Genomic DNA, 22,479 nt, shown 5'->3' with positions numbered 1-22,479 from the left:
ACTGGAAGTGCAATGTATTACCGCTAACAACTAGTTTGTGGACAATGGGAAGTGGCAAATCGATCACGCAAACAGCGCATGCAGGGACATCGCCTTGGCCCTACTGCATTAACTCAGGCCACCTGCACCATCAATTATTCTGGAGAGAGCCCCACCAGTGTGAGTCACACTTCAAGGATACACAATTCACAACCACATAAGCCAGAGAAAGCTACCCCATCACCGGCAGCAGAAGGGGGTCAGCTACGAGTCCTAAGCACCAAAGCGGGTCAAATCCTGACCAATCGGCCTCCATCTCATTCCATAGAGAAATTTCTCCAGTTCTACCCCCACAGAGCACTGGTGGATACCCAACCATGACATTGCAGCAATGTCCCTCACGATCCACACATCTATCCACCATGAAACTCTCTCACCCACTAAAGTCTGGAATCCAATCACTTCTTTCGCTGTCTTCGGGGTTACTTGGGTCATGCTCTGTTTACTAGTGGTCATGGTATTAGAGGCAGACTCCCCGAAGTGGCCATCCGAATGTGCACCATCCTTAGAGTCTGTGTGGCCTCTGTCTGTTATCCCAGAGGCCGCTCATAATGCCATTGCCCTGGCCTCGTCCGTCTGCACCCTCATCAGTTTTCCTATGGGCTCACAGCATGTGGAATCCCGGTGGTTCCTGCCCCTTTTTCGCTGCTCCCTCACCCAGGACCTGAGCCTGGTATCATTCAAACCAGTCCCAGGCGTCACAAGGGTTCAGAAAAATATGTTGGGTTCTATTTAGCACCACTCTTAGCTTAGCTGGGAATAAAAGGGAGTATCGCACCTCTGCTTCTTGCAGCTCCCTTTTTACTTCTGAAAATAATGCTCTCCTAGCCTGGACCATTGCAGTGATGCCCAGGAACATGGTTACTGCTGCATTCTCTATACGAAAAGGGCCAGCCATACAAACTTTCTGCAACAGTGTATCACGGTCTCTATAATGCAGTAGCCTGGCCAGTACCGGATGTGGTGGGTGCCCCGGAGACGGAGGCCTAGCCGGAACACTGTGTGCCCATTCCAGTACAAAGAAAAGAGAAAGGTCAGTGGGCACCTCTTCCGTTTTCATCCAATGGTCTAGGAATGTGACCATGTCGGTACCCTCCTCTCCTTCAGACAACCCCATGATCCTGACATTATTGCGCCGATTGCGCCCTTCAGCATCTTTGGCTCTGAGCTCTATCATTTTCACTCACTCTGTCAGGTCAAATATTTGTTGCTGCAAGGAGCTTTGCGCTGGTTGGAGCTCACCCACAATTGCCTCCACAGCCTTAACCTTGTCTGCCAGTTTTTGGTGGTCTGCCTTGAGAAGGTCCAGCCCCGTTGCCACCTCTCTGATCTGTTGCTGGAGCGTTTCACACAATGGCCACCAGTATTTTGTCGAATATGAGCTGCAGAGCAGGTGCTGGGGGGTCCATGTTAGACACCGGAGGTAGCTCTTCCGTCCTGGATGCCCCCTGGATCTCCACAGTTGTGCCACCTTCCTAGGGCTTGGTTCTGCCCATTGCCGTAATGTTTCAGATCGTATTGCAGGGCTTTCAATAAGCAAACCACCAAACCAGGTGGTAAAAGGGCCACTACTCCAGGAAGCCAGTTATCAAAGTGCGGTAGTCGACCTCAACAACATCATGCCTAGTCCAGGCTGCAAGTCCCCATCCCACTAGCATGGGGCATCCTGCCGCAACCCCAGAGAACACAGTACTGCTTATCAGCATGCATATGACACTATTCCACTGCCCCACAGTAGCCCTGCGGCAGTGTCATTCTCCAGTCCAGGCTCATTCGTTATTGCCAGGGAACTTCTGCAGCTTCCTCCACAAAGCCCTTGCAGTCAAAAGTTACAAAGGCAAAGGGCCCAGTCTAAACCCCGGTCAATGAGCCCCACCACACAGTTTAAATGCAGCCCCAGATGGGATGATATCGTAAGGAGACAGCATACACTCTTCTGTCACTTGGTATGGCCACTCCATAGTTCTTTACGCAGTGTCGGTGGCCCTACCCCAAGCCCAAGCCTCCCTGCTGTCGTGTATGTTCCCGCTGTGGCAGCCGCCATTTTAGCCCGGCCCCACCAGGCAGGGTTCTCCTTTGAGTCCAGGAAGCCTCCTAAGGCGATCAGGGGGTGCAACTCACCCAATCCAAGTCACTCGCTGCACCACCAGGCTGGGGGGAATTCATGCTGCAGGCCAAGCAGCGACTCATGCAGTCATGAGGGGCAGTGCTAGTTTCAGGCCCCAGCCCCCTCTCTGTTCAATTTGAAGCTCCTGGGTGTCGCTGGTGTCATATAGTTCCCAAGGGTCGAGAGCCGGTTCCAAGCACAACCTGGGGCCTACTTTTCACTCTCTGGGCATCCGTTTGCAGCTGTGCCCCCAGGTCTCGGCTCCATGACTCCGGTTGGCGGCCGTGCACATGTGGGCCGGCCAGGTGTGGGCCTCCTAGCGTGCCAGCAAGAGGCTCAGCTGCGCCGCACTGTTAGCTGCAAGAGCCCCCCCACCCGGCCCCTCCAGGGCCAGGATCCCGCCGTGAGTAGCCCGCAGGATTGTAAATGCAGAGAAGAAAGAAAGGGCTTGAATGGAGCGAGAGCCTCACGTGTCCACCATGTTCACCACCTAAACCACGCCACCTAACATTACATCACTTATGACACGTTGTATGACATCACTGATAACCACTGCAACATTAAAAATGACATAATTGATGCCCAAACTGTGCATAGCTGGGGCGCAAATTATTGTTACTAATCATATTACTCTACAAACCTTTGCATCATTTAAAAAAAGAACGTTTTGTAATCCTAAACACCATAGAATTACTGTTTGTACATGTGTATGTGCATAGAATGAATATTGTTTGGCCCTAGATTTGGTGCACATCCGTTCAGCAGTTTTTGAGAAATTAGGCCCAGATATGCAATGATTTTGCATTGGGGTTGCGTCACTTTTGTGGCACAGCCCTGATGAAAACTCATTTTTGGCATTTACTACGTGACCCCAAGCTACTTTGCGTGGTTTAGTAAATACAAAGTAACACAAGGTAGTGCATAAGTCTGCTTTACATTACTTTGCATCGGGTAGGCATTACATGGGTGGAGCATGGGCGTTGCCCTGAATTCACCCATGTATTTTGATGCAAATACAGATTCATAAAGACTTGCAAGCCTGGGTTTGCACAAAAAAGGTGCACCTACCAGGCTTAAGCATAACGAGGAGAAAGATGTGTATTTCTCCCTGTTACTTTCTCTTTTCATGTGTGTTGCAATCGGAAGACATTATGAGCCCTGTGACATTCCTATTGCTGTTGTTCCTTACCTTTGATGTTAAAGGCCAATCTGCATGACTGTGACAATATCACATTTGATTATAATTCCTGCTCTGCAGAGTCTCGTTTGTCCTGACGCCACTGCTGTTTGCTTTGATCACCCATCCATATGATATATTTCTTCCTCAAATTTTGTTAAAGCTTTAGAATGTATGCATTCAAAAGAAGTTAATTTAATGCGCTTACACATCAGTGATTTTAGCAGAGCCTATATAAAATTAACTGATTTCTACCAAAGCTTCATACAAAGCAATAAGAATTGATTAGCTACATCGTGCAATTAATTGATTACAGACGTCTCACTCCGTGCACATGAGCAGTAGCATTTTGTGTTCTACAATGAACAATGATGTATATTTTGCATGTTTTCCTGAGCTTAAACCTGGTATAACTTTGCACCAGTTTTCGAGAGATGTAACAAGGTGATGGGAACAATGTATTCTAGTGGATAAGCTCTAAACTAAAGGAATAGATGACCAGAGATCTGATCCCATCTTCCCCTCTTGACCATGTGATCACTTTATCTTCAAAGTTTTCAATTCCCTGAGCAACCCCTCCACCGGAAACAGTTTAAAAATGGGCAAACCTTAATGCTATGTGCTATATAAACTGGAATTAATAAAACATCTAGGGATTAAGTCATGCTACTTGTTAAAATGTCTATTTACAACAAATTGGTTTCAAATTATTTTACACTCAGCTGAGCTGTCATCAGTCTACACTTCAACCATTATTAGTATTCACAGCAAAAACACACAACCTGATTTTTTTAATCATACCTTTTTTAAAGTTTGTCAATTATATATTCTTTATGTTCGATGCAACATATGCACCATTAAATTATTACTAATGGCCTTCAGAGTCCCTCTTTCTGGAGGAATACATTCATTTGCTTGCTTGAACATGAAGAAAATACTGGTTTCAAAGCAAAATTACTAACCAATAGTTTGATAAACTGCATTAATTATTGGAACATATCATCTATATATAACTTCTAGTGGAAAATACAATTTTGAATATATGCCTACATTAACTTATTATTAGACTTCTTCCGTTCAGAAATATATTTGATAGCTCATGCAAAAACACCACCCATCCTTTTCTATTTCAATGAAAGATGTTGACTCAATGCTACCAGAGATATTATGTATAGAGGTGTAATCTCAATGGCAAGGTTGAAAAGATACTGTATGGTATGTATTGTTGTGTTTGTTATTGACAGTCATTATAAAAGATAAGGGTATCCTTACCCGGAATGAATGGGGCTAGATGAAAGAGCCACATTGTCCAAGTTATCTGGGCTCCAGCTGATGCGATATGAATTCTTTTCTTTGTCCTTGCTCAGTTGGGTAACCTGAGGATATGAAGAAATAAGCTAGAATTCAGGTTTTGTGCAATAGTACTTCAAATGTGCTTCGCTAAGGTCAAAAATGCAGAAAGGATAAGCACTTTCCCAAAGATTGAAATACCAAGCAAACACATGAATGGACACAAGTGATATATAACAGCATCTTACATTTCTGTACTGGCAAAGTTATTCAATTGATTCATCACTGGCTATTTCAGATATTGTTGTTTGTTGAGATTGGGTGATCTTTGTGCACACTTGAGTGACAAAAGGCGGTCAACGAACACCAGAAGAGTAGTGATGCATGTCTAGTTCACTCTAATGGTCACCTCAAACATATGCTTAATTATTTGTTCAGATTCTGAGTAAATGTACTGGCAAGGAACATATCTGAGGTGGATGAGGAATTTAATACACATGTGAAATATTCATTTAAATGTCATCTTTTGTTTTGAGGTGACTTTAAACCTACTTTGTCTAAACATTCAAATCCTTAAATGTATGTCGGTCATTAACTGTAGGTCTCTGTTTAAGAGAAATCCAAAATGAAAGTAGGGGGAAAGCTTCGCACTTAATACACAAGTATTACTCTGGGTTGCATTTCAGTCTATCATTTTTCTGCTTGTTGTGTCACTACAGACTGGACCAAACCTTTTGCAAATCAATTATGGTCATGATCCCATAGGAAAAGTCGTGCCCACACATGTAGGGCACATCTCCTCTGAGCGGCAACAAAAGAAACCCTAATTTGACAGCAAACAACTGGAAACTTCATGCAGAGGAGGGCATGAAGCCAGTATATGCTCAACATGCATGTTATATGTAGGTAGACGGGAGCCATTTACTACCATACATAATAATGGACCTAAGGTGTCTTCCAAGCTCTGTCTTGGATGTTGCATATTTTGCTTCAAGCAAAAGCCAGAAAAGGATGCACTTGTACACCTCTTCATATGTAATTAGATTTGCCTAAACAAAGTCAAACACAGTGGCAACTAAATAGTTGGACTCTGATTTTTCTTTGCAATGGTTACTAGTGAGGCCCACAGTAAAAGCTGCTGTAGTTCTACTAAAATACAACATTTGGTATTAGTGACACTGGAGGAATCAATAATGCTGGGTTGCAATATTAATGGGAGGGTGATAAGTTGACCCCCAATAGGGGTATATGGAATGTGGCATTACATGCAGAAACCGGTGCTTCTGCACCCATTTCCACAGGTGCACCCATAATTCTTGGTCTTTTCAATGCAGAAAGTCGTCCAGGGTTGATCCAGAAGATCTGTCCCTAGAAAACAATACAGTGTTATCACCTGTGTTATTAAACAACCCGGTCATGAGGGCTTTAGTATATCTACATGTAGATCTAAATTGCAATGCCTAGTCAATTTGCATCAAACGTCATAATGTTTATTTTTCATCACTCCAGGAAACTATTATTCCATAACAAATTACCAATGACCACTTTAACAGAGGCTATGAGAAGAACTACTATGGAACGTATTGATTGTAATATAATTGGAAGTTTCAATTCAATGACATTAAGGGTTGCATTGTATTTTAATACCAAATTTTGTTAGAGTGAACCTTTTTGGAGAGAAAAAGAAAATTAAATGGAGGAAATGCTTTCCTGTTGAGGTGTATAAGAAAGAGTGAAGAAACCGTTTGCTTGTCTCCAATCAGCTTTGATTATATGGTAGTTGGTACGTATTGTAAAAAGTATTCTACAGTAACATTTTCAGGTGTTGTTTGTATTGTTGGCTGTATTATGTAATGTAATACAGAAGAGATATGTAGATGTGACATTAGTGGTGTTAGAGCACTGGAATGTTGAGTGATCAATTGAAACCTCTAACATTACAATGCTCCTATCTATAGCCTCTTCCCCTCCATCTATTTTGATTATGTGGAATTTGCAGGGTAGCGGGGCAGGTAGAGACTGCGGTGAAGAACTAAAGAGAAGACTTATTTTGTATCCACTAGTGGCTCCTGCTGCCACTGTTATGCCGGGGGAAGATTCCATAGCATGTGCCCTGCCTGTCCCGCTTCCCTGTCAAACTGCAAGATGGGACACTAGACTGCTATCTGCCTTAACCATGCATATGCGTGGTTAAGGCAGATGCGTAGTTCAGGCAAGTGTCATTAAACGTGTGGCGAAATGGCACGCGTGGCTCAGCCCACTTTTTACAGGTCGTTTCCCCAGGATGAAAGGTACTTTACAGAGCAGGGGAAGAGTTAGGAAGGCAGAGGCTCTGACGTTGTGTGGAGTCCTTACAGCAGCTATAAATCATTAATTTATATACCTATTTAAACAATTTTATCAAATGCCTTCATGTCACCGAACTGGCCACTTCAGAGCACTGTGAGAGTAGGGAATTATAGTGGAGAAAAAAGGAAAGGGAGGGAGATTCTGTAATAATGATCTAAAAATAAGGGGGAGTGCAGGTTTACACAACTCTGGATGAGGTGTGCATCTAATGAAATGAGGAAACAGTGACGTATTTTAATCAATTGCCTCACAGTTGAATGGTGGGTTGAAAGCTTACATGAGCAGGGTGGTTTTCAGTCTTTCTATGAAGCATGTTGCTTGGTTGTGTCTGGGGGTTGAATCGACCCAGAGGTTAAAATCGCCAATAATTAGAACTTTATTAACTAGTGAATCATTAAAGGTAAAACCACATAAAGCTCACCTTTCTCTCCTGGGAGGGATTTTTCACAGGACATTTTGCACTCATGAATTTGAATGCTTTAACAGCGGTATGGCCCACTCAATGAGCTATGCTGGCCATTAAAGATCCACTTCCTTGATGTTAGCTCAGTCCAATAAAGCTGGACTCGGTCTTTAATGGCTATACGTCTCTAATATTGTGACCTTCTGCTGTATCACAAAGCCCTGGGTGTGCAAAATTAAACTTCATAACTTCACAATGTTATTGTTTATCGCCTTAGCACAACTTTAACTGAGGAGACACTTTCTTGTAAAGAAACAAATTATCACAGAACACCTTTTTTTTGCAGAGCTATAATAATGTTCTGATTTGTAGTTTTCAGTTGTTTAATGTAGAGATTTCACAACAGTGGGTCTTATGTGAGTTGTGACTGGACATTTTATGATTTGAAACATCACACTAAATCAACTTTTTCTTGTAGCTTTTCACATCCTTGTAATCAAACCAAAAGTGGAACGCAAACAACTAAACTAAACTTTGGTTTGTCTGAATTGCAAACTTGGAAAGCACACCATTGGCCAACTTTCACATTTATATACATTGGGGAAACCTGGATTGGGCAATAATTGAAGCTGCAGTTTCTACAAGAATCAATTTTAACTATGGCACTATTTTTTGAGCCAAAAGGCAAAGCCCAGGTCGATAAAGTAACATTAGATTTAACCTTGGAATTCCTATAAAGGAGGTTCCAATGTATCTTGGTAATAACATATGATAACAATATAACCAATTCCTGGAGATTAAGGGACCATTTTCTCATTATTTCATGAAGGGCTTTAGGGCAGGAATCAGCCGTATTTAACATGATGCAGTACATTCTTGTCCTTTCCTTGCGGGGGCGCACAATGTTCTGTTTAGTACTAACGCAGGCAACCTTGCGCCATGGTGCCTGCGTTGCAGACAGGTTTGTTTTTGTGCAGGAAGGAACACCTTCCTGCACAAAAACAATCCTCTCAGGCATTTTCCTCTTTCAGAATACAGCACACATGGAAAGGAAAAAAACTAGGAGAAATAAAATATTTTTCCTTGTTACCCCTCACCTGGAGAGGCGTAGCATTTTGACACATGCCCAGGTCTACCAGTAATAGTAAATCTGAGAATGTGACAGAATCCATGGATGGATGCTTGGGAACCCCAATGCTCCAACCATGGAACGCCTCCCTGGGGCAGAGTAACGCAACACAGCTGCATTACTCTAAATTTATCAAGCCATGCAGGGCCACGCAAGGAGACCTTTGCATGGGTTGATAAATCTAACTTTGTAGTCATGTCACCCGTGTGCCTCTTGCATGATGCAAGAGCGATGCAAACTCAATGATAAATCTGCCCCTAAGTGTTTTGTACATGATCTTTGGACGATTCTATGTGAGGCATGTGAGTAGGGATACTTAGGCTATTTTCCACACTTACACAGTCATTTTCTCAGAGTTTTATCTTATCTGTTGACAAATAAAAGGGCTGAAATGGAGCCTTGATGTATTGTCAAGGATAATGAGATGAGGCAAGCTAGTAAGTGACTGATGTTCACGATTTGGTATGATTAGAACTATTTCCGGACACTGTCATCAATATCCATTCTTTCTTATCATATGTGTAGGGGGATATGAGGATCAAGTGTGCCAAATGCTGTTGACAAGTCAAGGATTGTTAAGACGCAATCATTGGGTATTGTCAATTGTCCTAAGATAATTTGCCTCTGAGTTGTGGCCTGGCTGGAAGCAAATTTGGAAATAACCCAATAGATGTGTTTTTAGGTGAATTCCTATGGTTGGTTTGGAACATATTTCAATAGGGTCTAATTTAGACCCTGGAAAACAGTCTCACAACGATGACGAGACCATAGCTTCCACCACCCTGGCAGAGAATTGTCCACCCATTTTAGAGATTCCCACCTACCAAACACCGTGCTCTGTGCTTTGAAGGAAGACCAGTGACTTCCTTCGAAACACTGAAGGTGTGACACATGGACCTAATATTTGAAAGTCCAGCTAGGAAAACTTTTTTGATTAGACAAACAAAAACAAAAAAACATGAATGGCTTTGTTGTGCACTGAGTTTTCTCTTGGCACATGAGGCTATTCTAAATTTTTCCTGCATCACATGGTGGACAGGGGCAGCGACAATTAGTGATGGTAGCCTCACTTTTAAAAGGGCGGGACAACCATCTCTATAACTTGGTGGCCATTTGGTGGACATGCTGTTAGGTCAGAGCTTTACACCGGTAAAGCCTGCAGAGTCTCCACTAGTGTAAACCTGCTGCTTCCCCAGACTCTAAGTAGAGCGGAGGACTGTGAGTTGGTGGGTGGGCAAAGTATCAATTTAAGCAGTGCTCTGATTTCACCACTCATTCCACCAGACTCTAAATAAGCTGCTTGTCAAGAACATGAAGGCTTGTAATAAAATGCATATTCCCCTAACCATAAACCTAGGAGTATGTGGTTTGTGAACATTTCCAAATCTGGGTTTTTTGTGAATCCAGGGCAATATGCAAATCTCAGGAAGCAATAGCAGTATCAATAATGTGTAAATTAGAACAGTTATTTGAGAATCACACAATGGTCATTAAGCATGAAAGATTTATTGTTTCTGAATTCATGCTACTGTACCAGAGAAGGTAAGATTGCAATTTTGAGACCACTATTTTTAACCTATAACAAGAGGAACACTACATCCATCACCAAAGACCACGGCAGAACAAAGTATGCACATACCTGTTGGTGGCTTGGAATAACTGCATCCTCAATCATGGCATAATCCCTCAGGTAGGAGGCGTGGCTCAGAGTGTGTGACCTGTCGGAACTGAAGGATCGAAGGCTGGTAGGTTGGCAGGTTGGTAATAAGACACAGTGGCAGCAGCAGCAGTGTTGGTGTTGTGAAGATGACATGGTAAAAAGGGTGGTGGGCAGGAAAGTGAAAACGGTAATGTTAACAACTGATGCAACTTCCAGGGGGAGTTTTAGAAACCAATGAGTATAGGGACACATCTTATCTGGTCCCTGGGCAGCATGTGCTTTAGTGCAGTTGAAATGGCCCCAATTGTCCAACATTCTTCGCCCCATGAACTTTGCTCGTGAGATAAAATTAGCAGAGAAGATTGGACCGGCACATCCCATCCCTGTACATCTTGTTTTATGGTGCCTTTTACAAATAGTTTGGTTCTGTGCTACTTAAAATTAAGACCATAAATATGTTAATACCCTTACTAAACAACTCCAAAACAAAAACAAAAGTCTTCAGAATTTTAGAAAACTCCTTACCTTCCTTTGAAAATAACAATGTAGAGCAAAGATAGTAAAACCAACTCAACTACGCAAGACTTACTGCAGAAAAAGAAAAAATGGTTCTGATACATGTTTTGTTTAACTGATTAGGCTTTGCTTTGGTTTTTCCATTTATAACATCTCAAAGTTTGCAGATAGGTTCTTTCCCCTGGAAGGTACATACTGCAGTGAATTGTGGTTGACCACATGCTTGATGGAAAATAAAATCCAGTCTGTAGACCTGGGGTCTTTCAAAAGCAGCAAGCAAATACGTACATGGCGTTGCTGTGCACTGAGTTTTCTCTTGGCACATGAGGCTATTCTGCACTGTTTTTTAATGGTATTGACACATGTGCACACACAGACACACACATAGCAATATAGTTGTTGGGTTGTGGCAGCAGCGGGAAAGTAAGAGCAAAGCAGAAACACTGCAAAACTGATGTCAATAACTGGATTTTTGCTGGAGAGGGAACAAGCGGTATTTCATACATTGTTTTATTTCTTTTAAAACAGCAGTACTACGTTAAATGGAGGAGGTGGAACTGTCTCTACATAACTAACATGTCTGAGAATGAAATCAGGCCCATGGAAATGCTTGTACTCCGTATTTTTAAACATATACATTTTTGAGTACTAAAATGTTGCCACTTTTGCTCCTCAGCAGATGCAATATTTTAAGAATTCCCTTCAGTCTTTTAAAGGTGCTCAGGAGGTCGTATCCAAGGCAACTTCAATCGGTGTAAAAGACATTTCCCAGAGGAAGGGAAGGTAAACTGCACAGTAAGACATTCATAAGTAGGATGGAAGGAAGTGCTAACTCGAAGGAAGCTCAAATGAACGCTCTTCCTCAGCAGTGCAGTGTCACTGTGTGCTTGGGTGTCATTTTAACTCTATGTTTTAGTACTGCTGTTTCAGCAGTTAACATATTTGTGTTAAGGTTGTACATCACACACACACCTCCAAACAGTTATAGATCTGTCTTCATATGTTGATAGCTATTGTATCACAGGTATACCCCGGTCTTATACAAAAACAGAACTGTGCATTACCCAGGCTAGCAATAGAGACAAAATGTGGTTAATCCATCCAGTTACCAGACCGTCAATTGACTTCACCGTGCATCTACTAGAAATGGACTAATCCCAGTAAAACCCTAAGTAAATGCAGGATTCACTCAGCCAATCAAGTAACTCTATTGGACTGTTGTAAACTTGAAAGGGAGCTTATGGGATGCAATATTGAGAAAATATTCCCAAATCTTAAGGAGTTAATAGCACTGCTGGCATGCCTCTTGGAAGACGGCAACCTGTATGTGAGTGTGCTCTGTTTTGAAAGATGTGCCTCTGAGGCCCTGCACATCATGTCAATCAAAGCAAAAACTGTGCTCAACCAGAAGCAAATTGTTCTTGACCTCCTTCTTCATCACCTGCCCCCTCACAAACACAAAACCTCAGGTTTCTGGTTGTGAGTGTCGTGCCTGCCGAGGATTAGGGACACATCTCTGTTGCGACACAATACAAAGTCTTCCAGTTTTCAGGCAGGAGATGGAAGGTCCCAAGTTTGACATGCATCTTTAAATCTTTACAGACATTGGTTTTCCCTCAATGCTGAGGTATTTGTACTATGACAACAAAAACATTATTTGTACAGAACATTTACTCTTGCGTTGTTTGGGCTTAGATTGTCTCACTGATGACACCAAGTTCACCCTTTTAATATGAGTGAAAAACACTTATTTACCTACAACATTGTTATAAATATCTGGCCCTCTGTCTGTTTGACTTGGATTGAAATGGCCCCTGATGAAGTACAAAATGGAGATGGCATTTTACTCAGCGACTTTGGTCTCAGTCCAGTTTGTGAATGGTCCACTGTGGATGTAGCAGGACAAACACAGCCCTGTATCACTAGAACTCTCTTCTCTAGAATTACCCATGTCTAATCTCTGTTGGCACTCTGCTGGTTGAAGGAATATGCTCAGGTAATGTGCATATGTGATCCAAGTAAAAATTCTATATTAAAACACAGACCATGTATTATTTGAAGTGGGCATAGCACACCCATGAGAACAGGCCAATGCACTTATACTGGACATTTATTCTGTAACAGGAGCAAGGAGCCTATTCATGTAATTTGTCTGTGTTTGTCAAATGGTACCAATGATGGTGTCTGGTGTTCCACCAATAGCTGGCTGAAAGCAATGCATATTTCAAATGTATTTTCCTCCACTGAGAATCATAGAGAATATTAAAGTACCAGGGTAGGGAAACTGTTAAAGAACTTTTGTTCATGGGTCTCGCAAGTTATGCAAATTATGGACAGGAAGAAGAATGTTTATTACATTTTTCCTTCCCGACTGCTCAGCTTTCTGACAGGAATAGTATGAATTTCAACCCAGTAGAGAGGTGCATTACTTGACCATCCCTGTATCAATTCAGATTAGAAATCCAAATGTGATGCTTTGTATGCTTATTGTAGCCCAGAGACATAGAGAAACAGAGCCCTTTCTGGAAGTCCTCAAGGTTCCACCACTGATAGCCCTGCAACACTTCTGAATCATTTGTTAGGGAGGGATTTTGCTACAGAGGGATTGGATTTCACAGCTTTGATGTACAAAAGGTTGTTTCTATTTTGTGCCTACCGAGAAATACTTTTAGTATGTTGCCTCCCATTGCACACAATTGATGACCATTATCCACCCCAGCCCGGTGAAATCCTGTTCATTACACAGTCTGCTCCCACACCTCTGACTATTGAGAAACCGGCTCAGTCTCTGCTTTCCTACTATGGTCCCCTTCACTGTCTATACCCCAGGTATGTATGTATTCATTGGCAAAGCCACTATTTTACCCCTCATATTTTTGTATAGAATACCCTACATTTTCTCTCAAGGCCCCTAACACACCTCAATTCATCAATATTTTTTTTAAAGCCATGTCCTCACCAGGTTCATTTTCTTCTTCTAAATATCTCGGTTATACTTTACGTCTTCCCAGAAAAACAGGTGGGAGTTTCTCTGTCACTCAAGGTTTTAAGGCTGATATTGCAATGACTTCATAGCTTTTGTCTGAACAGTCTCTAATCTTGACATCTTAGAAGATGCAATTTACATCCATTCATCTGTCGGTCATACCTTTCTATATGCTAGCGATTTTTTTTTGACTCGTCATTGGATATGATAATCTTAAGGACCACTTGCTGAGTGAACAAAAATGATTTTCTGTACCACACCCTGCAATGGGGCTTCCTGCCCCAAAATATATGACTGGTCTGTGAACTGCACTGACTTGGCTGAAGCCACTCCAGCTATTTTCCAGTTATCTCTGATCCCTCATCATCACACTCTTTTTGAGGCATAAGATTTGCTGCGGGTCTTGGTGCCATCTGCAAACAGGTATACCTTCCTTCATAGCTGACCCTGCAATGTTAGTCTAGACATATCCGGACTCATTCAATGAAACAAACCTATATTAATTTAGAATATTATCTCACACTTTTGTCCAAATTTACAGATCAAGCAGGATAAAGCACACATTCATCAGCAAGCCAACACAATGAATTACACAGGTGCATGGAAAGATGATGCTGACATGCAGACGGATACCTACCTAGGCATAATACTAGAGGGTGCAGGAGGGAAATAAAAGAAGAGGTAGAGGAGAGAGAGATAAAATAGAAAGCAAAATGGTTAAAAAGTAAGGCCATAATAAACCTTAGAAATGAGAAGGTTAAAAGAAATGTTCTGAGTTAAAAAACATTGAATCATTTGATTATTACATTGTAAAATCCATCATATTAGTAATGGTGTAGTCATGTGTTACCATGGACTACTTGTGATGCATGCATCAGCAGATCCATGCCTCACAAAAGTATCATGTTAAAAACGCTTGGCTTTTCAACCCATCAAACAGTAAAATCCAATCCGGTTTTTAGATTAACCAAAACATATGCAAAATAATTTACTATCACGTTCATTTCATTCAAATCTACCTCAAACAGATTAATTGTGGATACACTGAAAGCGTGTTTGAATTTCCTGTTTAGTGACTTAAAGTGCCCATATCAAATTATGTATAATTTAACTTCAAATACAACCAACAATGTTTTCACACACACCTTAAATCATCATTGTTTGTTTAAAGCTGTTTTGTGAGTTCTGAGCTAGTTGCGTTCTAGCTGGGGCGAAGATGACCGTGCATTCTCTATGTACATTAGGTAGTTCCATTCTGATAGGTTAAAGTCTCATTACTTGCTTTTGCTCTGCATCAGTATGTCATTATTCACTCTCCCATTTTACACAATATGGCCAAGGGGACTGTATTACATAAGGTTATTAGTGCATAAAACCAGAGGTGATTTATATATGGTACCAATGCACAAGCAGAAGTGGTCCCCCAGTACATTCATGATGCTGTGTCGCTTTCCTGGCATGATGGCTTCCCCCTTGTAGAAGAGTGGATATTTGTTTCCTCAGGAGCACTACTACCTTGAGGAAAGCACATTCACACTTCTGTGGTGGGTGTTATGGTGGAATGACATGCCAAAGGGGCCAAGTGCACACAAACAGCAGCAAGGGACCTCCCAATGTGTACTTCCTGGTACTCACTGCAGAAATGTCATTGCTTACACATTTCTATTTATCACTTCTTAATAATTTCAACAGCTCTCCTGTGCATCTCAAGAAATGACACTCCAGGTAAAACATAATTTAAAAACTTTAGTGCTCATTGTCCACTCAGTAAAATCATTTTTCTTGCCTTTACATGTTATTTTGTACATTCTAAGGGCGAAGCCCTAAGGGCAGAGAGGCATCAGCCTAATTTGTCTTGAATATCTGCCTGCCTCTCCCTTTTGGCCTGTTCTGTACATACAGTCCCAAACAGTACCTATTGTGAAAGTAAGTATATCACTTTAATTTGAAAATCTTCATTAAAAGATGTAAGTAGTCTTATGAGAAGCTGCAATTAAGTGACTGAAGTACCTGTCGGAGCGACCTCCTTCCAAGCTGTAGCGCAGGTAGTTCATGCTGTCCAGGAACTGGCTGCTGGGCAGAGAGTCGTCTCCGAGCTCCTTCAGGTCCTCAGCTCGAAGATATTCCCCTCCATCGCCCGTCATTGTATCATCTCCTTGTGGAAACATTAAGAAAGTACTGAAGGATTCCATCCACCGACACCATCCCAGTGATTTGTCAAAAGCAGGATTCTAGACAAAATGGAGTGGTGGTAACCATTTGCCCTCTATTACTTCTCCGCCCTGGGTCACCTTTTCACTTTGGAGGAGGAGGTCATGCCTGCTTCTTTTGCATCATTTGGTGCCTGGCCCTGGGTACCAGACAGAGATGCAGTTATTGTGTGATGCCATGTGGTATCATGCTCTATTGGCAACCAGATTACTTTCAGTTTCAGGCTTGGGTTCTATTATTAAGAGATTTCTCATTATGATGAAAATTATCACCATATCCATAGGAGCTAGAAATGATTCACTCTATTGTTACTTACAGCAGGGTGCCCTACTTGGGTTCAGGAGGACTGCAGCCATGCCAGATTTATATAACTACCACAAACCATCCAATCAGAACTCATTTGCCGCAACAAGTGGTTGCCCTGAAAATCTGGCATGCGTCTAAGGCTGAAATCCCCTGACTTGGAGCAGTCTTGGGAAACCTGTGGAGCACTCCTTTGACTCCATGTCAAAAGAGCACACTTTTTTCATCAAGAACGGGTCACTCAGAATGCCTAAAATCAGGTCTAATTAAGCAATGACAACAAAAAACTTTGAACACATACATTACAACAGCAAGCACAAGACAAACAACTCTGTCGATTGATGTGATTCCAATAGTCTATTTCTGAGGGTTCCACTATTGGCGCAAGTAATCTGCTTGTCTGAATCTGGCAAACACCAAATGCCCCACTGGCGCATATCCGCCTGTGATTTGGAGTTTTTGTGCAACATATATAGCCACTTAAGGGCCAAGAGTGAGACTTCAACAGATAGTTAGAAGTTTACTCAAAATACATTTTACAAAGGAGACACATTTGGCGTTAAAATCAACAAGAAATGAGTGAGAGGGATATGTATAGCTCACATCAAGATACATATTCCATCCAGGCACTTTAGAACCAGCTCCAAATAATTATTTAGGACACTAAAGATTGTTGTATAAGGGGCTGATTACAAATGCCTCTCACTGGGGTCAATATTTACCTCACTTGGTAAAATCTGATACCTCTGGTTCAGAATTAACCGGGTGCCATAAATATAACATATTATGCCCCCACCCGCCTCCACACACACACACATTGGGGAGTACATGTTGATTTTGGTGCTTTCTGCTCCAAAATGTGCATGTTTCAACGTTTACCAGCCATTTTCCACCAGTAAATGTCTGCAGGTTTAGAAAGCAAAACGGACCTTGGGAAAATTGAGCGGGTGTGATTTCTAATACATCTGATAAATTACCCTTGAGGGAAAGATTTCATGACTCGGAATTCCGATATGAGTAGTGATACTTGTTACTGAACATTTCTGAACTCAAAAAGGTACTTGCAATGAGTTTCCTTCCCTGGGTGCAATGCATGTACCTGTGGGCTAAAAAAAATGTCCTCATAATGTGGAACTGCAAATTACGAGGAGCAAATTATTTGATGCCTTACATTTTATGAGTTAAACATTAAAGCGATCTAAAGAAAAGGCTTCTAAAACCCAAAGTTTTGAATTTTAATATTGGTCCCAGATGGGGCACATTTCTTTTAATTTATAATACAAATAAAAGCATGATGTATGCAGTTTGAGATCTGTATAAAGTAATGACTCCAATGCCAATACATTATCTGTCTGTAAAAAGAAACAGTGGTATTCTATAAATGAGCATTAACAAGATGAAGCAAGGTCAGATTAAGAGATAGAGGCAGACAACTGTACAGAAAAAGAAAAGTAGAGGTTGAGAAATCAAGACGTGGAGTATCGAGAGGCATAAGTAGAGCAAGCGACTGAGTGGAGGAGGTAAAGAGAGGGTATAAGAAATACAGGCATAGGAGGTAGGCAGGGCAAATAGGATAGAGAGAGCGAGGCAAGATACAGAGAGGTAGCACTACAGAAAGCAAGAGGGGATGTCGAGTGCGACAGATATAAAAAGATGTGAGGCAGAGGAAAAGGTGTCTTGCCTCGTGTGTCGACCTTGGTTGTAAACATAACCAGAGAAGAATGTTGCTCAAGTCAAACATTAGAATTGCGTGAGAGGAGGAGTGGCTCGGCTATGTTGTCAATAAGGAAATAGTTGAACACAGCAATGCAAGTGTGAGAAGAGGTCTGGAAATGATGCATTTCTGAGCCAGAGAAGGCCCTGCTTTGTATCTTGGAAGACAGAATGGTCTAGGAGGGTCACACTTGAAGATGTAATGTGTATGTCCAGGTGGGGAGTTAGAAAAGCTCTCGGAGCAGAGAAAAAGCCTTACGTGCTACAATCTGCCTCTCGTGGAGTTAGGCTACTGGAGCTAAAGGCCACTGTTCAATGTATATGATAATGAGCAGCCCTTTCTAGATTGACTGCAGCTTAATGAGCAGCTTCTTGGAGCTGCTCACAGCTGCATTCTCTTGTAGTTATCACTGACAGCAGACTGTTGGAATATATCATTTTCCCGACTACTCAATATGTATGTACTGGTCAGTTCTGCATGTTCAATAAGGGCCTTGAACTATCTCCTTGTCAGATCTCTATGGCACAGAAGAGTTTTTTAGGTTGATTCTTTTGACCTCTTTTCTGGACCCAAACAGTGAATACATTAATATGACAGTCTCAGTGCCCCATCAACACTTTTCATTGATCTGGGGGCATATTATCAAGAACGGCGTTAAAATTATCGCCGCTTTAGTGGCAGGAAACTGACACTAAAGCAGCGATAATGGGCTTGATAATATGCCACAGAGAATTCTAATAGAAGCACATGTTCACACCAGAAACTGGGCTTCTATTGGAATTCTCATGGGCATATTATCAAGCCCATTATACGCCGCTTCAGCGGCAGTTTCTTGCCGCTAAAGCGGCGGTAATGTTAACGCCGTTCTTGATAATATGCCCCCTGGTTCTGAACTGGTCAGTGTCGGTTTGTTTTCCATGTGCTGAGAAGGAAAGCAATTAATTCATGGATTTAGGCAGGGAAATGCGGAAATGTGTATGTGTATGTGTATTTATGTATAATTATTGCAAACCTTGTGCTTACTTAGGCAATGCGCGTCACGCTATTATTACAATTTTATTTTATTGCATGCATAACTGGCTCTCCGTAATTGTTCTCTGAAAGATTGCTATGGCTGGGGAGCACCGAGACACATATATGCTAAAAGGCCCTATGTCAAGTGTCAACCTGCAGGCAGTTATGGATAAGTAGAAAACACAGCTGCAAATGCACACTTATAAAGTAAGAAGCAAAACTACAAGTCCCAGAAGGCAGTGCTGCCAGCAAAAAAAGTTTAGAAAGGCTTAAGGTATCACACATGTCATGGGGCAACCGGGCAGCCGTGCAATCACCTTTGAGTGTCATCTCTGAAGGACGAGATGTGTTGGTACAGAGTCTATTACATGTTAGCATCACCATCATATGGCTGACAAGACTAAGACGCCATCCCAGTCTTGGCAAGTCTTGTTATCACAGTGCCCAGATGCCACAAGAGAAGACTTTGTAGCGGGACTCCACTGACGCTCGAGATGCACCATGTTTCAACTGTTTGACACCAACTGCATCACCGCAAGAGCATGCAGGCCCATCCAACAGTGTGTAAGTGGACAATGAGCCAACCGACAGACTGGCAAAGAATCCGGACTCGGTCTACACATCATTCGTGCTTAGTGGTAGCTGGTTAAATTATGGACATATGCCGAGATGCCAAGACCGGGCCTTGGGAAAATTGAGTGGATGTGATTTCTAATACATCTGATAAATTTCCCTTGACGACCTGAGCACCTGAGCCTGACCACCGTTGTCCTGCGGACTGCCTTTCGAGGCTGAGAGACTAAGTGGTGTCTTGTGTGCATAGTTTTATTTCCATAGGTTGTACTTTGTTTTAATAAAGTTTGGGAGGAATGTACTGTCCTACTGGACACGTTCTAGTGTCTCAGCAGGCAGAAGTTTACCAGGCACTCCCTTGAGTGCTGACCACACACACACACCCCCACCACAGGCGTCACGAGTGACTTGGACCTGCTAATAAAAGGGCCCGAGTGCACATGGTCAGTTTTTTTTGTGTTGCATATTTTATACAGCGCAAACACGACCCGAAGGTATTGGAGCGCTTTACATGAGCACCGTATTTAAATTACACATTCAGGCTTGTGGAGATTAAGCGATTAGCCCAGAATTACAGGATGTGGACGCGACCCCGAGGCTCGAGCCCTGGTTTCTATCACCAAAGTCGGCCGTCTAGCCGACGGACCACATCCCCTCCGCGTTCACTAAGCAGCCATGTGTCCATAATTACCTAGCATGGGCCTAGGGCTCACAACTCTACAGTAGCCATAGTGTTAGCAAAAAGTTCTGGGTACTGCAAAACGTAAAAAGCTTGCATTTGCAAATGACATTAAAAAAACTCTTCGTTGTTTTTATCTGTCTTTTGAAAGGCTTCATGTCATCCATTACAACTGCAGCAGATGGCACTGTTGCACAAAACATTAATCTTGGATGGTACGGGGAGACTCGCTGCAGAGTAGGGTGGGGCTTTCACTGCCTGAGATTTACATTTGGATTTGCTAATAACTTTTAATTATTGTGTGGTGTTTCCTCTTTATCGCAGAATGTATTTATAACGAAAACTGAACTGGAATGGGCTTCCTTAGGCACACTTGCCAAAACGCTCTTTATGTTTGAATATCCTTCTATACTAGGTCTGTTTCACTTTTTGGTGGGAGGCGATGTAAGAGTCTAGACCTGAACCATAAGTGCAATGTTGTGGGAGGGGTGTCTCACCCTTCCCCCTATGGTATGTTCCAGAGGCGCAACTAGAGCCAAATTTCGGGGGGGGCTGAGCAAAAATTTCGGGGGGGGCTGAGCAAAAATTTCGGGGGGGGCTGAACTTTAAGCAATAGGCAGAGTGGAGCTGCAGGGGCTCTTAGAAGGGCTGAAACAACAGCGAGGCCTCATTAACATGCAAATGGTCTTTTAAAGACCTGTGAAGTGCTCGGGTGCGGCTTCTTTTTTGCCCGGGAAGGTGTCTCATCCCGGGCTGCCACACACGACGGGGGGGGCTGAAGCCCCGTGAGTCCAATGGGTGTTGCGCGCCTGGTATGTTCCATGGTCACGTGAGACAAACCAATAGAAGTAGCTTGAGGTCAGAGAGTACTGCACCGGTGTTTGAGTCTAATGCGCGCTGGTTGCCGCCGGTATTAAACAGCGCCCCTTGGCCCAATACGCAGTGCCCAACATAACAATATGAAGCTATCACTTAATAATGTGCAGTCCAGAAAATAGCTAGGGGCTTTATTTATGAGAAGTGACGCATCGCTGCGTGAAAACAGCGATGCGTCCCTTCTCATTGTGTCCTCCTTGCGACATGATGGATGGGTCATATTTACTGTATGATGCATCATGTCACAAGGAGTTACAGATACGTCAGTATTTCTAAAGTATCTGTAGGCTCAAAAGCGACGCATTGCTGGGGAGTGTCTGAAAACAGATGCAACTCCAGCAATGTGTCCTTTCACATAGGTGCAAGCCCCATGTGAAAGGGCCTGAGTCAGTCTTACACCTGCTGTGAGGCAGGCGTAATATATTGACGCAATGGCGTCCTAGAAGTAGCGCACTGAAATCTCATAGGGGCAGATTTACAAGCCCCCTGCGCCACCAGTACGTCACTTTTTGTGACGTACTGGCGGCGTATTTTACTGCTCCATATTCACAAGGACAGGAAAAGCCACCCTGCGTGGCTTTTCCTGTCCTTGTAAATATGGCTCCTTTACACGCAGCACTTTGCGTGAAAGGGGCTTTCCATGGGTGTTGCTGTGGGTGGTTCCTACGCAACACCCATGGAACAAGACACATTCCCAGATTTACAAGGAATCGCAAATCTGGAAATGCATGTCAATGCGTAGGGAGGCGCAACGAGGAGAAATGTTTTCATTTCTCCTTGTTTTATCCTCTTTCAATGCGTGCTGCATTCTACAGCATGCATTGAAAGAGGAAAATGCCTGTAGTGATTGTTTTTGTGCAGGAAGGTGCTCCTTTCTGCACAAAAACAATCTCCCCATGAGGCAGGCACCCTTGCACCATGGTGCAAGGGTGCCTGCGCCAGCACATGGCAGCTGTTTGTGCACCAGCGCAGGGGAGAGCACAGGAATGCGACATATTATTGTAAATATGTCGCATTCCTGTGCTTTGGAAGTGCCGCATCGTGACGCAGCCAAAGGGCTTGCGTTGCCGCGCTGCGGCACTTCCTCGTAAATCTGCCCCATAGATTTCAATGTGCCACTTCTACGAGGCTTTTTGCAGGGGAACGTCCACCCTGCATACATTATACCTGGCACAGGTATTATGTGGCACAGGGGTTTACAAAGTGACGCATATGCCTAGATGCCTCTCTTTGTAAATAGGGCGCAACACGGCGCATTTTTTATGCCGCCGGTGCGTCACAAAAAGTGACGCACTGGCGGTGTAAAAGTGACGCAAAGCCACATAAATAGGGCCCTATATTTTTTGAGTGTTTATGGCAATATAAGTCTAGAGCTAGAATCAAAGATACACCATTTTGCTCTTCAGCGACTTTGAAAAGAAATGTGGTTCTCTGAAGAGTTAAAAAGGGTGGG

At 42.8% G+C, this 22,479-nt stretch overlaps 1 protein-coding gene across 15 annotated transcripts in view; it reads right to left on the bottom strand.

Annotated features, from left to right (window-relative positions):
* Positions 1-22,479, bottom strand: part of ANK2 (ankyrin 2) — a 1,556,458-nt gene that overhangs the window by 279,421 nt on the left and 1,254,558 nt on the right. For 14 of the 15 annotated variants that reach the window (XM_085641446.1, XM_085641452.1, XM_085641444.1 and 11 more), the window contains 3 exons: positions 15,667-15,811; positions 10,134-10,236; positions 4,596-4,699 (listed from right to left, as the gene is read on the bottom strand). In XM_085641446.1, coding sequence (XP_085497572.1) covers positions 4,596-4,699; positions 10,134-10,236; positions 15,667-15,811 — 352 coding nt within the window. The remainder of the gene's footprint in view (positions 1-4,595; positions 4,700-10,133; positions 10,237-15,666; positions 15,812-22,479) is intronic. The other variant, XM_085641441.1, reaches the window with a different exon arrangement.

Source organism: Triturus cristatus, chromosome 2_2 (genome assembly GCF_964204655.1).
Source record: "Triturus cristatus chromosome 2_2, aTriCri1.1, whole genome shotgun sequence".
Classification (NCBI taxonomy): domain Eukaryota; kingdom Metazoa; phylum Chordata; class Amphibia; order Caudata; family Salamandridae; genus Triturus; species Triturus cristatus.
Note: the sequence above shows the minus strand (reverse complement) of the source record. Positions and strands in the feature narration are given on the sequence as shown.